Source organism: Eschrichtius robustus, chromosome 16 (assembly GCF_028021215.1).
Source record: "Eschrichtius robustus isolate mEscRob2 chromosome 16, mEscRob2.pri, whole genome shotgun sequence".
NCBI classification, from domain to species: Eukaryota; Metazoa; Chordata; class Mammalia; order Artiodactyla; family Eschrichtiidae; genus Eschrichtius; species Eschrichtius robustus.
Window position 1 is genome coordinate 54,913,772 of NC_090839.1, and position 15,999 is coordinate 54,929,770.

At 54.8% G+C, this 15,999-nt stretch overlaps 1 protein-coding gene across 1 annotated transcript in view; it reads right to left on the reverse strand.

The window, feature by feature from the left end:
- The window catches only part of CORO7 (coronin 7), a 58,578-nt gene that overhangs the window by 25,962 nt on the left and 16,617 nt on the right, over nucleotides 1-15,999 (reverse strand). Inside the window, exons 7-9 of the mRNA XM_068566017.1 lie at nucleotides 9,652-9,702; nucleotides 3,853-3,939; nucleotides 3,325-3,407 (exon numbers count right to left, since the gene is read on the reverse strand). Of these exons, the coding sequence (XP_068422118.1) occupies nucleotides 3,325-3,407; nucleotides 3,853-3,939; nucleotides 9,652-9,702 (221 nt within the window). The remainder of the gene's footprint in view (nucleotides 1-3,324; nucleotides 3,408-3,852; nucleotides 3,940-9,651; nucleotides 9,703-15,999) is intronic.

Here is a 15,999-nt window from a genome sequence, read left to right on the forward strand (position 1 = left end):
CCTGCGGTTCTGGGCGTTGATGTCAGTGCAGAGTCAGGCCCGGCCACACGAGGCTCTGGATTCAATTATCGGCTGCTGAGGGTTCTGGCATGAGAAGGGAGGAGGTGGGTCGTGATGGGCAGAGAGTGGTGGCAGCGGGCCTGGGTGGGGCCCCTTCTTCCTGAGGCAGCGGAGGCAGCAGCCCAGGTGGATTTCCTGTGGGCCTGGGTCCCATTAGGGGAATGGCTCTGGCGAGGCCTGCCCTCCCCTTCGGCGGCCCCGTCAAAGGGGCCATTGTGGGCCTATGGGCTGCTGCTAAACACAGTGGCTGCTGAATGAATGTTTTCGCTGCAAAGCTAAACCTGGCTAGTGGGGCCGCAGGGGCGGGGTGAGTGGTGGGGCCCACAGAAAGGGGCCTGAGCACTCACGCCAGCCCTCCCAGAAAAGGTCTTTGGGCATCCCATCAGATGAGGGGCCGGGGGACGAAGAGAGGGCCAGGGAATGAGTGGGGGACCGAGCCAAGATACAGCCACTACCCAGGGTGATCCTGCTGTGGGGAAACGCCAGCCCCCAACTGCTGCGTCCTCACTGCCACAGGCCCTGTGCCACACGGGCTACACATGCTCCCATTTCACGTCCAGCAATCTCTCTACAGAAGAGAATCACAGGCCGGGAACGGTGAGACAGCAGCTTGCTCACAGCAGGCAGGGACGGATCCCAACACCTGCTCCCTGGCCCAGGAGGTGGGGGTACCAGCCTTGGGGGGAGGGCTTGGCCCTCCAGGAGAGGGGAGGGGCTCCTGAGAGCCGCAGAAGGCAGGCAGGGAGGGGGCTCCCAACCTCCAGGGAACTCGCTGGGATGCAGGGCCGGTGCCTCTGGCCAGAGGTGGACACCTCAATGTGAAGAAGCAGAGCAGACTCCCAGCCTGCACCCTGTGAGGCTTGCTGCCAGGGCGACCTCAACAGAAGATCGATTTTTCCGGCTTCAGCTTTTATTCTTTGGTAACATGTGGAGAAAAATCTCCATCTGCCTTCAGCTCAGGGCCGATACTGTTGACCATTCACCCAGCCCAGGAGCAGGGCACCCGAGACAGGTGGTGTTTCTGCGCCTCCCGGACCGGAGAATGAGCTGCTCCATTAGCCCAGGCCCTGCCGGTAACCCCCCACCTCCACCCAGCGCAGGAAGTACGGGGCAGCCATCTGTGGACCTGCTGCCCGAGCCCAGCTTTACAGATGGGACCTGCTGCCCTGCGCTTCCCACGTGGGGAGGTACACTCCACAAACAACACAGATGAGCAGGGGAAGGGCAGGAGGGCCCATCCTCTCCCTACTGGTATGGGATCTCACTCAGCCTTGCCTCCCTCATCTGCAAATTGGGCCTTTCCAGCTCCCCAGCCTTTCTCTGGGTTGTGATGGGAGCAGAGACAGAGGCCCCTGGGAGGGTGGGGCCCTGGGTCCTCCCTGGGAGAGGATGGGGAGGGGCATGTGCCTGACCCCTGGCCCCCTATAGCTCTTATAAGAGCTCATACTGTTCTGCCCAAATGGAGATGGAAAATCTGTAAAATAGAAAAGAAACTGAGCGGGTGCGGTGGAGACCCATGCCGTGCCCGCAGCTGACACCCTGCACCCTTCCTACCTTCAGTCCAGTTCACTCAGCAGCCCCCAACACCCCAGGGGGCTCCTGAGGGGTTCTGGCTTCTGGGGAGCCTGGGGGTAGGGGACCCACCACTTCTCAGGCCAGCCTGGAGGCTGGCACGCATCCCTGGCGTCCACCAGCTTTGTAGAGGGCTGGAGAGTCCCAGCTCCTTTGCCAAGGGCGTGGGCCCAGTGGGGCAGTGGCCAGGACTGGGGGATGAAGGGGGCGGGATACTGGCCTGGCCGCCCATCTGGGAGTGATTTGAGAAATTCCAGGCCTCGCTGGCCCTGCAAGGCTATTCTTAACTGCTATAATTACAGGGTCAGCCTTGGCCAGTGGCACCACGGGGTCTGGGCATCGTTAACTCCCCCAGGGGCCACACTGGGGCTGGGCGGGGGCTGCTCCTCGGGGTGGGGGGGGCGGGTGCCGGCACAGACCGGGGCGGAGCCTGGAAGGCAGGAAGTGGTGGGGAGAGGAGCACTTGATGGTAGTGCTGGCTCCCTTTTCCAAGCTGGGCCAGTTCCCTCCCTCTGCTGGGGGGCCCCATAAGGAAGGGGCTGTCTGGCCTGGGTAGGCGTGGAGGACAAGATATCAGTGCAGCATGAGGGCTGGGGGAGGGGTTGCTGGACATGAAGCCAGAAGGCCTGGGGGCCCTGATTCCTCCAGCGCAGGGGTGCCCTGGTAACATCCCGCTGCATTCCCAGGGCCAAGAGCAGGCAGAGACCTCACACCTACTGGTATGGGATCTCACTCAGCCTTGCCTCCCTCATCTGCAAATTGGGCCTTTCCAGCTCCCCAGCCTTTCCCTGGGTTGTGAGACAGGATGGGAGTGCCATCCTGACGGTTTCCCCTTCTCTGGGGGCTCTCAGCAGGGTCGCCCTGGCAGGAGCTCTTACGGCACTCAGCCCTGCGTGCCCCAGACACGGCCCTCACTGCTCCCAGAGCCTGGACAGGTCACCACGCCCTCTATGACTCAGTTTCCCTAGTTGTAAAACGGAAGAGGAAGGGGCTGAATGGATATCCAAGGACCAAGGCCCCATCCTGGCTCTGACCTCCTAGGTCCCTGCCTGGGTGGGGGGTTCAGCAAGCCGCCCCGAGAGTCACAGCTAAACAGGGACCAGGTCCCACCGCCTCCTGCACCAGCCGGGCTGGTCCTCCAGCCTCCTGTACCTCATCTCCTCAGCGGGCCTCCTGGTGCGTGGGTTGTCCCTGCACAGAGCTGGCTGGGCCAGGACCCCATGGAGCACCACCATAAACCCTCTTGCACACGCTTCCAGGAGGGTGGAAGGACGAGGTGCACTTGCACCTCCACGCTGCCTGCACCCCCCAACCCGCCCAGGACCACCAGTGACAAGCATGCGGCCAGGGCTGAGGTCTCACAGAAACTGCGGGTCCGAGGCCTGCCTCCGTCCTGCACTGGAGCCTCCAGACCTGCCAGCCCACCTGACCCCACGTCACCCCGCGGCCACCTCATGATCGGAGCCTCAGTTTCTTCAGTCTTCGGCTCCACCAGAACACTCACAGCAAAATCAGGCGCATCCCCAGACCCCCCGTCCCCACACCGCTGAGTCACAATCCCCTCCCCAAATGCCAAAACACACCAGCACGAGCCCCCGGGCAGAAGCCTGCCCCACAACCAGCAGCGTGCACTTACAGACATCACTGGGTCCTCAACGCCCCCAGCCATCCCAGCACGCCAGCCACTCCTACCTGGGAGAGGTGTCCAGGGTGAGGGAGGTGCAGGCGCTGGAAAAGAGCCGGGTGTCCCAGAGCTTCACTTCACGCTCACGCATCTGCAGGGAGGGGGCACAGAGGGACTCAGAGGGGCCGAGCCCAGAACCCAGGGACTAAGGACGCAGCCTGGCACAGGAGCACTTGCCACAGAGCAGAGCATTCGGGGGGTGGGGGGTGGGGCGGTGAGTCATGCCAGGGAGGGAGAGTTTGGGTTTTCATGTCCTGCCCCTTTAAGAACCCTTAGGTGACAAGGGACAAGGGGCGGTTCCCTCTGTGGACTCTGGTCCCTGGGGGGGCCCACCGCAGTTCCCAGGGTCAGGCTTAGCTATTGCAGATGGAATCTGCCAGTTTTCAGCAGCCGTTGGTCCCCTGGGGCTCTGAGACCCGGCTGCACACAGGGCCGTATATGGATGGGTCTGGAGCTGGCCGCAGCCCCCGCCTCCCAGTGGGCCTCGTCCCCGCCCTCTTGGTGTGGATGCCCTACTCCTCCGGGAGGAGCCCTACCTTGTTGAAGCCAGTGGACACAAGGTGCTCCTGGGTGCCTGTCCACACCAGCCAGCCATCCCTGTTGTTCTCATGGGCCCACGTGCTCTGGAGGAGGAAAAAGATGGCACTGAGTTGAGCCTTGGGGGCCTCCTCAGGGGGGCCACCCACCTGAGAGCCCTCCAGAGGGCAGGAGGGGCCAGCTGGGGCCAGCTCTGCACCCAGAGGGCCTACTTGGCCACCAAGCTTGGGCTCAGTCTCCCTCCTTGTAAGGGGCCTGTCGGGCTGCTCTGCTCATGGCCAGGCCCCTCTTGCCGCGGTGATGGGGCTCAGGACAGCGGCACGTCCTTGCCTCTGCAGGTGTCCGGGGGGAGGCACTTGGCTGCTGGTCACCATCCTCGGGCTCTGAGGACCCCAGCGCCCTCTCGGAACTTCACTGTCCTTGCTCGTGGCCTGGGCTGCCTACTTCCCAGGACTGTCGCGAGGATCAACTGAGACCACATGTGATAGGAACAGGCCGGCCACAAAGCGCCGTGCAAATCGAGGGATTACGAGTATTACTGCTGCCTCTTGACGCTGCCAGGGGGCCGGGGAGAGGGCCTGGTGCCAAGCATGGGGAACAGTCCCTGGAGAGGGCAGAAGAGTGCCCCTCTTGGCCCTCCCGTGGTGCTGGAGCTGCCAGAAGGAAGGTTTCCTGGGCCCCAGGGAGGAGAGACGAGTTCAAACCGCAGGCGGCCCTGTCCCCCGGGCCCAAGCAGGGGGGAGCTGAGGGGGCCAGAGGAAATGCAGACTGCTCCCTCCCAGTCACCCTGGCCCCTGGAGCCTGAGACCAAAGACCCTGTTACCAAAATTAGCTCACCCCAAACTGTGGCCAGCTTCCTCCCAGCTTCCCACGATCTCCTTGGGAATGAATGAGGGAGGCAGGCGGCTGTGAGGAGCTGGCCCTGCGCCCCCTCCCCAGCCCGCGGAAGCCGACCCCAGCGTGGGAGACCATCGGAAACGGCTCCGTGTCGTTCAAGGGGCTTTTCTCACTGCTTCCTTCCCACCCGGCTGTAGTCGGCACAGGAAGTCAGGGCTGGAGCCTGAGAACTTGGGCCCAACATCCCTCTCTTTACGCAAGAGGGGCTGTGGGGTCAGGGCAAGGGTCAGCTCCGCCACCAACACCCCAGGGTCAATCAGAAGTGTCACATGGGCTCTCGCCCTCTCATCGGTGTGCAAACATCCCACGTAAGGAGCACCAGACGGCTCGCACCACATTAGCACACCATTCATTCATTCAATAGTCGTGCACGCCTCCTCCTGGCCAGGTACTGTGCTGGGAGCTGGCGGTGGGGCCAGACACATCTCAGATGGACGGTCACGTCCTGGGTGAAGCAGGGCTGCTCACTCACTTGTTCTTTCATAATATGAATATTCGAGCTGCACATGACACTAGGCACTGGGGACGTGGTCAACAAAACAGAAAGGGTATGCAAACTCATAGAACGTGCAGGTTGAAAGGCAGATGTGAACCAAACAGAAATAACTATGTCAGCGAGTTGCTGTAAGTGGGGGGTTAGGGGCGCAAGCTTTGCAGTCAGACTGGCTGGGTGAAAGCCAAGCCGTCAACAGCCTCGTCCCAGGATGTGCCTCAGTGTCCTGACCCACACAAAGAGCACCATGACAGACCCAATGTGGAGGGTGATGTGCTCAGGCTTGTGTCCGGCACACATCAATGTGCATTTTTTAGAAGCATGGTAACAGGGTACAACAGAGTATAATTGAGGGCAGTGGATTTAAGGTAACACTTAAGATGTGAAGGATTGGCAGGTGTGAGCCAGCGGTGGGGACCAGCATCTGTGAAGAGTCAGGGTCTCGGAGAGCGAAGAGGCCGGCACAGCTGGCAGCAGGGTCAGGGGAGAGGAGGAGGCGGTGCAGGGTCTACGGGGCCTGTGGACAGCGAGGGAGCGTTTTTCATCCAGAGGCACAGGTTTGGATGGAACATTCCTTGGCCCGTGTCTCCACCTTCCTATTTCACACACAGAGAAACCAGAGGCCCAGAGAGAGGAAGCCATCTGCCCCAAGTCACCCAGCAGGATAGCCACCTGCACCAACCGTTACTGTTCTCTGTCTGCACAAGAGGAGCAGATGGAGGACAGGCGAGGAGACAGGCACAGCCAGAAGGCAGCAGAGCCCAGACCAGGAGGAGCCCAAGATGCTAGCTGCCCCCAGGCACCTTGGGTCTCCAGCAATCCTCCCTGGACGAGCTCACACTGGGGGAACCAGGCAGCGCTGGTCAGGGCATTGTGGGCTGGCGAGTCCTGCTCGCCCCACAGCTCTCCACTCTCGCCTCGGGTCTCAGAGGACACGGCACCCAGGAAGTGGAGACGAGGTCAGAGCTTAGGCTGAGCCCAGTGCACCCACCATGAGCACACCCAGCTCAGTCTGTCCCGGGGCCAGAGGAAGCCCCAGCAACTTGGAGGGAAGGCCAAGGACCCCCTCCCCAATCCTCTATCCCCAGATCACTGGAGTGACTTTCAGTTTCAAAAATGGCAAGTTCTTTGCTGACCTCAGTGGGACTCGGGGAGGAGGAGCCCTCCTGCCAAATCCCCGGATTCTCATTCTCCTGGGGTAGAGGGGAGGCTGCATTTGGGACCTAGGCACCCTGCCACCCAAACCTGAGCCCTGTCGTAGGAAGCCGCTGATGGTGATCCCGAGCCTGCAGGCCAGGCCTTGGGGTTTCCCTCTTACAGGCAGCTAAGTGTCCTGCTCGTGGAGAAGCCCCTCGGTACCCCCATGTCTCCCCCACACCTGGCCCCAAGGAGAGAACAGGAGGGGCTGAGGCCAGGCCGAGCCTGCCCAGTACAGGGGCGCCAGGAGCAGGCGCATACCCAGCATTCCAGCTGCAGTAAAGCCAAATCCCCCTCTCTGTCGCCACAGCAACGCTTCCTGTGTGGGGCAGGGCGACTGGAAGAGCGGCCCTGGGCTCCTTCCTAGGGTGAGGGGACCTTCTCCGGTGGTAAGACCCCCATCACTCACCCACACCCCTCCTCAGCCAGGCTCAGTCCTGGGCTGCAGATGCTGGCCCCCCAGGCCTGCCTGACACAGGGGGTGGTCGGAAGGAGCAGTTCCGCCTGTCCACGCCAGAGGTTCTCTGGCCCCCTCCTGCCCTGGACCAGCCTGTCGAAGCTCACCAGCCCTGGGTACCCCCTCAGCTGTGGCTTCTACTTCCCTGGCACGGCCATGGCTTCAGGGCCTCGGCCACCCCCACTGGGGCTCTGGCACAGTGAAGGGGCAAGAGAGGGCTGGGGCTCCGGAGTCAGATGGACCGAACCTGGCTCTGCCACTCAGCTGTGTAACCCTGGAGAAAAAATGACCAAAGGACTGACTTTACAGGACGGTCAGGAGAGTGGAAGGAGGTTATGCGTGCCAAGAGCCTGGGACATAATAACCCGTCATAAATGCAACCTAAAAACAAAGCAGAGGGTGTGAACAGGAGGGAGCCGCCCAAGCATCCCCTGCTCCAAGCTCCAGTCTCCAGAGGCAGGGCCCAAAAAAGACAGTGGAGGGAGAATTCCCCAGGCCTCCCTGCCCATCCTCCAGGCCATGGAGACAGCCAGTGGGGCAGGGAGGGCAGAAGCTGGAGGGAGGGCAGTGCCTTCTTCCCCAACCCCCACCAGTACCCCCTCCACTGGGGAAGGAGGATCTCAGGAGAAGGCACTCCCAGAAGGCCTCTCCCCTGAGCTGGCCCCTCGGCTCACACCGACCCTGGCTGCCAGCAGCAGTTTTCTTAATAGAAGCCAGGTGTGGGCCAGATGCCCTGGCGGAAGTGGGGGGCAGGGCCAGGCAGAGGGCAGCATTCCAGGTCCTGCTGCCCCCGCACAAGCGGCCAAGCACAGGCACGGTCCCAGGAGCTAGGAGCGGGTGGGAGCCACCCACGCTCTTCCCGGGTCTCCTCGGCCCAGAAACCCCCTTCAGAGGGGCTCCCTCCCTCTTCTCTGAACTTGGAGCCCTTGGACGGCAGCCACTGCATCTCTACCTCAGCACCATGACTGCCCCCCGTTGCCGGAGGAGGAGGAGAGAAAGGAGGAAAAGGTTCAGCTGGATGAGCTGGCCAGAGGCACTGCCCAGCTGGGGCAGGAATGGAGGTGCCGGGCGCTGTGGCCTGGACCCTGGGGAGGAGAGGGTGACCTGAGAAAGCTGCAGGGAGAGGGCCTCAGTCTCCCTCCTCGAGCTGAGCCTGGGGCCCCTTTCCAGGCAAAGACTAAAGGTTATTTAGCACAGAAAGCTACAGTGAGGCCCACTGCTCACGCTGCCCTGAGGCTCACACAGCTCCACCACAGCCAAGGGGCGACGAGACCAAGGAACCAAGACCCAGCCTCGAGGAAGCAGGGCCAGGGTGGAGCTAAAGCCACTTCTGCTGGGCTTGGTTCACCTGCCAGGATGGGGCCTCCTCTTGGTCTTCGGCCAGTCAGAGGTGGAGCTGACTGCACTGCCCTGGGAAAGAGCTGCAGTTGGCTGTATGAAGGGGAGTGTGTGTGTGTGTGTGTGTGTGTGTGTGTGTGTGTGTGTGTGTGTGTGTGTGTGTGTGTGTGTGTGTGTGTGTGTGTGTGTGTGTGTGTGTGTGTGTGTGTGTGTGTGTGTGTGTGTGTGTGTGTGTGTGTGTGTGTGTGTGTGTGTGTGTGTGTGTGTGTGTGTGTGTGTGTGTGTGTGTGTGTGTGTGTGTGTGTGTGTGTGTGTGTGTGTGTGTGTGTGTGTCTGTCTGTGTGCATTACTGCTGCTTGGGTTTAGACTGGTGGATTACCCTCGACCCCGGGTGGGCTGTATGAAGGGGAGTGTGTGTTAGACTGGTGGATTACCCTTGACCCCGGGTGGGGAACAAGTCCTAGAAATGGAGATGAGGCATCTCTGCTGGGCCTGGGGCCTCGCTGGGGAGCTCTGCGCACGAGCTAGCAGCAGAACCCTGAACTGCACCTTCCTCAGGAAAGAAGGCTCCTCAGCTTCTAGAATAATTTTTAAAAATGTAAATCCGCTCATTTCATTGTTGGCTTATAACCCTAATGGCTCCCAAAGCACAGGTGACAAGCCCCTGACTCAGGCTCCTAGGACAAGCTCAGCCCGCCCAGGCCGTCCACGGCAGCACTCAGGCCTCAGCCCCAAGCCAGCTCCTCAGGGAAGCACTAAATCACTACAGCAAGCGGAGCCCCCCAGCAATTGTCCGTGTCTGTCTCGTTCACCACAGAACATTCTGTGCCTGGCACCAAGTTGTTCTCAAATGAATGAACGAGTCCCCAGTGGCTCAATGCCTGCAGCATGAACCCATCGCCTGGCCTCCTCATTTGGAACTCGAAGGGCCACATGCACCCATGCACAGCCAGACACAAACCGAACCCGCTCAGCGCCCGGGGCCCACAGATCAGGCAGGCCCCCCAGCACCAGGGCCTGGAGGGGTGCAGAGGGTGGGGGCTGGGTCTTCTTGGCTCCTCTGTGGCTGGCCTCCGCTGACCGTACCAGGAAAGGTGGGTAGGGATGAGGGTTTCAAAGGAGAGGAAGTTGGAATCTCAAATTAGCTTCTTGAAGCCACAGGATGCTTCCACCGAAGGCCTGTGGGCGGCCTGGCTGCCCCCACCCTGTGATCAAAGCTGGATCCTCCCAAGACCCAGAACACGCTTCCCAGAAAGAGCCTCGAGCCACCTCCCAGGTGACCCCCGCGTACCCGCCAAGCCTCGGCCAGGGGCACGGGGCGTGGCAGAATCTGTGTGCCAGAGGCTGAGTTGCCCTTGCCCGCGTCTGCTGGAGCCGCTGGGGCCTCAATCCAGCTCCGCTGCCCACACAACTCACCTGGGAGGCCTCGGGCTTGGCTCTGGGGTCGAAGATGCGCAACTGCTTGTCCTGGAAAAGCAGAGAGGAGAAAACAGCACAATTAGGCCGGGGAGGTCCTCTGGGAGGGGGGCCTATCTCCCCCATCCCTAGGCTCTGATGGTCCCACACCCAGTACACAGGTTGAGCATCAGGCACCAGGCAACCCCTCCCCAGCCCAGTTCCTCCTTCTCACAGCAGGGGGCAGGCCCCCTTTCCAGCCCCAGTCACCCGCAACAAAGACTGTGACAAGAGTTCACATTTCCTGAGCACCAACTATGTGACACGCATGATCTCACCCTATCTTTCCAACCACGTTATGAAGCCGCGCTATCACCACGACCCCTTCACAGATGGAGAAACTGAGGACCAGAACCAAACTCTAGGTTACCAGCTGCTATACGTGTGTCCGGCCCTGTGCTCAGCCCAGCCTAGAGGGGCTCACAGGACAACATCATTTCTACACTTAACTTGGCGTCTAACCAGGACGGCAAGCTTGCACATCCATCCATCACTCAGCACGCAGTTACTGGTTCAGAATACCTGACTGAGGGTGGGGATGGGAACAGACGAAAAAAGAAAAAAAAAAAAAACCAAAACAAAATACCCATACCTTATATAAACAGCTTTCTTTCTGTGGAATAATCTCTCTGCATGTGTGAGTGTGAAAGTGTACACAAATGTACATACATAAAGAACTGGGGGAGAGGAGGCAGAATCTGTATCCGTTGACTATTTACAGGCTTGGCCATGATAAATTGTTAACTGCAAAAAGGAAGATGCAGAGTTACGCAGTGTGGTGTGATTCTACTGTGGTAAAAGTAAAAAACTCCATTTGTCTGACCACATTCCTGTATGTTTTGCAAGTCTGCTGAGTAAGGAGAAAGGTCTTGACAGGCACGGGCCGCGTTTTAATGCTGGCACCAGGGGTGAGGCAGGTGAGGGGTGATCAGCTTTTCCTTTTTATATCTTAGCACGGCTCCACTTTTTTCCGATCAGCACAGATTCATATTTTCTTATTTCAAAAAACAATCAACCAGCAATGAACAATTGGAATTTGAAATTAAAAACACAATACCATTTACATCAGCACCCCCCAAAACTGAAATACTTAGCTAGGAATCTAACAAAATGGGACTTCCCTGGTGGTGCAGTGGTTAAGACTCCATGCTTCCACTGCAGGGGGCGCAGGTTCAATCCCTGGTCAGGGAACTTAAGACCCCGCATGCCACACGGCACAGCCAAAAAAAACAAAAAAACAAAAAACTAACAAAATACGTATAAGATCTACATGAGGAATACTACAAAACCGCTGAAAGAAATCACAGAACCAAACAAATGGAGAGATATTCCATGTTCACAGTCAGGAATACTCAATATTGTCAAGATATCAGTTCTTCCCAACTTGACTTATAGATTCAATACAATCCCAATGAACATCCCAACAAGTTTTGTGAATATCGACAAACTGATTATGAAACTTATGTGGAGAGGCAAAAGACTCAGAATGGTCAACACAAAGTAAAGGAGAAGAACAAAGGTGGAGGACTGCTGCTTCCCGGCTATATTCTAAAGCTACTGTAATCAGGACGGTGTGGATCTGCACAAGGATAAACAAATAGATCAATGGAACAGAACAGAGAGCCCAGAGAGAGACCCCCTTAACTACAGCCAGCTGATCTTCGACAAGGGAGCAAAGGCAATACAATGGAGCAAAGACAGTCTTTTCAACAAATGGTGCTGGAACAACTGGGCATCCACATGCAAAGAAATGAATCTAGACATAGACTTTACATCTTTCACAAAAATCAACTAAAAATGGATCATAGTCTTAAACATAAAAACACAAACCTTTATTATAAAACCTCTAGAAGATAGCATATGAGAAAACCTAGGTGACCTTGGGTTTGGCAATGACCTATTAGATACAATACCAAAAGTGTGACCTATGAAAGAAAAAACTGATAAATTGGACTTCATTAAAATTATAAACTACTGGTCTGCAAAAGACACTGTTAAGAAAATAAAAAGACATGCCACAGACTGGGAGAAAACATTTGCAAAGCACATATCTGAGAAAGAACTTATATCCAAAAAACACAAAGAACACTTAAAACTAAAAAAAAAAAATTAAAAAATAGGCAAGAGACCAGAATGGACACCTCACCAAAAAAGATACACAGATGAAAAATGAAAACATGAAAAGATGCTTAACACTGTATCTCATTAAGGAACTGTAAATTAAAACAACAATAAGCTACCACTACAAACCTACTAGAATGGCTAAATTTCAAAAAACTGACAACACCAAATGCTGGTGAGGATGTGGAGCAACAGGAACTCTCATTCACACTTCTGGTGGGAATGCAAAATGATTAAGGCCACTTTTAGAATACAGTTTGGCAGTTTCTTACAAAGCTTTAAAAAAAAAAAAAAAAAAAAACTCTTACTACATGATCCAGCAACTGTATTTACCTAATATCCTAAGTATTTACCCAAATAAGTTAAAAACTTATAGCCACATAAATGTTTATAGCAGTTTTATCATAGTTGCAAAAAACTGGAAGCAGCCAAGAAGTTCCTCAATAAGTGAATGAATAAACTGTGGTACATTCATACAATGGAATATTGTTCAGCGATAAAAAAATAAATAGCTCAGACCCCAAACCATAAAACTCCAAGAAGAAAACATAGGGGAAAAACTTCATGACTTTGAATTTGGTAATGATTTCTTTCTTTTTTTTTTTTTTAATTTATTTATTTTATTTATTTATTTTTGGCTGCATTGGGTCTTTGTTGCTGTGCACAGGCATTCTCTAGTTAGTTGTGGTGCATGGGTTTCTCATTGTGGTGGCTTCTCTTGTTGCAGAGCACGGGCTCTAGGCGCCCAGGCTTCAGGAGTTGTGGCTCGCAGGCTCTGGAGCACAGGCTCAGTAGTTGTGGCACACGGGCTTAGCTGCTCTGTGGCATGTGGGATCTTCCCAGACCAGTGCTCGAACCCGTGTCTCCTGCATTGGCAGGAGGATTCTTAACCACTGTGCCACCAGGGAAGCCCGGTAATGATTTCTTAAATACGATAGCAAAGCACAGAGAAAAGCAAAAATAGACAAATGAGACTACGTAAAACTTAACTTTTGTTTATCCAAGGACACAACAGAGTAAAAAGACAACCTATAGAATGGGAGAATATATTTTCACATCATCTATCTTATAAGGAATAAATATCCAGAGCATATAAAGAACTCATATTACTCAAAAACGAAAAATCAAATAAACCAACTAAAAATGAGCAAAGAACTTGAATAGACATTTTCCCATAGATACACAAATGGCCAACAAGCATGTGAAAAGATGTTTAACATCACTAATCCTCAGAAAAATGCAAATGAAAATTATAGTAAGATATCACCTCACACCCGACAGAATGGCTACTATTAAAAAATCTAGAATATAACAAGTGTTGGTGAGGATGTGGAAAGTTGGAATCCTTGTGCATGTTGGTGGGAACATAAAATGGTACAGATGCTATGGAAAACAGTCTAGCAGTTCCTCAAAAAATTAAAAATAGAATTATCATATGATCCAGCAATTCTGGGTATAAACCCAAAAGAACTGAAAACAGGGTCACAAAGAAATATTTGCACACCCATGTTCGCAGCAGCATTATTCACGATAGCCAAGACACAGAGGCAACCCAAGTGTCCACTGACAGATGAATGGATAAACAAAACATGGGACTTCCCTGGTGGTACAGTGGTTAAGAATCCGCCTGCCAATGCAGGGGACACGGGTTCGATCCCTGGTCCAGGAAGATCCCACATGCCACGGAGCAACTAAGCCTGTGCGCCACAACTACTGAGCCTGCACTCTAGAGCCCAAGAGCCACAACTAGTGAAGCCCACACGCTCTAGGGCCCGTGTGCTACAACTACTGAGCCTGCATGCTACAACTACTGAAGCCTGTGCTCCGCAACAAGAAAAGCCACCACAATGAGAAGCCCATACACCGCAACAAAGAGTAGCCCCTGCTCGCCGCAACTAGAGAAAGCCAGCGCACAGCAACAAAGACCCAACACAGCCAAAAAAAAAACAAAACATGGTATACACATTCAATGAAATATTTTTCAGTCTGAAAAAGGAAACCCTGTCACATGCTACAGTATGAATGAACCTTAAGGACATTATGCTAAATGAAATAAACCATTTACAGAAGGACAAATAATGTATGATTCCATTTATATGAGGTATTTAAAGTAGTCAAATTCATAGATATGGAAAGTAAAATGATTACAAGAGGCTGGGGTAGGGGTCAAAGAGAAGTTGTTCAGTGGGTGTAGAGTTTCAGTTCTGGAGATCTGTTTCACAACAATGTAAATATACTTAATATTAGAACTGTATATTTAAAATGGTTAAGATGGCAAATTTTATGTGTTTTTTATACCAAAATTAAAAAAAAATAGTTATCAGTCCACAAAAAGATATGGAAGACCTATAAATGCATATTACTAAGTAAAAGAAGCCAATCTGGAAAGGCTACATATTCTATGATTCCAACTATATGACACTCGACATCCAGGAGAAGGCAAATCTTACAGAGACAACAAAAAGATCAGTGGTTGCCAGGGGTTTGGGAAGAGGAAGGCAGGGATGAACGGGTGAAGCACAGGGCACTTTTTTAGGGCAGTGAAACTGTCTTGTGTGATGCTGTAATGATGGATACATGACGTCATGCATTTGTGGGAACCCATAGAAAGCACATCAAGAGTGAACCCTGGGGACTTCCCTGGTGGTCCAGTGGCTAAGACTCCATGCTCCCAATGCAGGGGGCCCAGGTTCGATCCCTCGTTGGGGAACTAGATCCCACATGCCGCAACTAAGAGTTCGCATGCTGCAACTAAAGATCCTGAAAGCGGCAGCGAAGATCCCACGTGCCGCAACCAAGACCCAGGACAGCCAAATAAATAAATAAATTTTTTCTTTTAAAAAAAGAAAGACCAAGTTTGTTTAAAAAAAAAAAAAATGGAAGAGCGAACCCTAAGGTAGATTGTGGGCTTTAGTTACTGTAGCAACATTGGTTTAACTATAACAAACGCAACTCACCAATGCAAGATGGAGTGGGGAGGGGAATATGGGGACTCCTGGCCCTGTCTGCCTGGCCCTGCCTAGGTGCTTGGGATTCAGACAGAGCAGACAGTCCCTGCCGAGTGCTGGTGCCTGCAACCCAGAGGTGGTCACAGGTAACTCTGGGGAGGAACCTGGACCTGACTTGAGCCCAGAGGACAAGTGGAGCTTGTACTGGGAAGGGAAAGGCATTCAAGGGAGGAGGAAGAGTACGAGCAAAGATGTGGAGACAGGAGCTCGCTGGCACGAGACGTGGAGGGAAGACGAGGTCATAAAGGGAGAGTGAATGGCAGGAGTGGGGGGCAGCAGGCAAGCACACAGCTGGACAAGGGAGGGGTCAGCCTGCAGAGGCCTCGAAAGCCAGGCCTCCCTTCACGGGCCTTCACGGGCAGGGTCCCAGGGTTCTCCTTCCAGCTGCAGTTTACTGAGCACTTGCTACGTGCCAGGTGGGCACCAGGCACAATCCAGTGGTCGGTTCTGAGGCACCGTCCACTCCACAGCCTCGGTCGGGAGGAGGCTGCTTAGAGACAGACAGCGATCAGACAGACAAGGCCAGTAAGGGACACAGGATGGAGACAGGCAGAAAGAACAGTGAGAGGCAGAGAGAGGATGGGGAAAGATGGAGGGTCAGAGAGGAACAGAGACACAGAAAGACAGAGAACAGAGACAACTATAGACACAGAAAAGACAGCAAGGGACAGTGAAAGAACCAGAGACTGAGAACAGAGACAGGGCAGCACAAGACAGACAGAAGATGGGTCAAGCAGTGAGCAACATTGGATCTCGACAGATGACAGGCAAGAGAGAAGGCCTCCTGGCAGCAAGGGCCACTCCCACCCCTGTGGAGACCAGACAGGCAGGGTTAGGACGCCAAATCCACCACTGATGTGCTCTGTGACCTGGGCAAACCCCCGAGCCCAGGGTGGGGTGAGGGTGATGGCAACACTTCTCACAGGTCGGAGGCACGGTCTTGGGACCTGGGCACCTCCCTAAAGGCAGCTGGGCCATCGAGTGCAGAATTCCAACAGGAGGTCCAGACCAGGCTTCAGACTGGGCACTGGGGGCTGCATTGGCGCTGGTGGGGCCTGCAGGGCCGGGCAGCAGGGGTGGCACTGGGCTGCTGAGGCTCTGGGCTCACAGGCACACTCCCGGTGGAGTGGGAGCCCAGCTGGCCAAGCCCAGCCATCTGTGGGGCCAGCGCGCCCCCTAG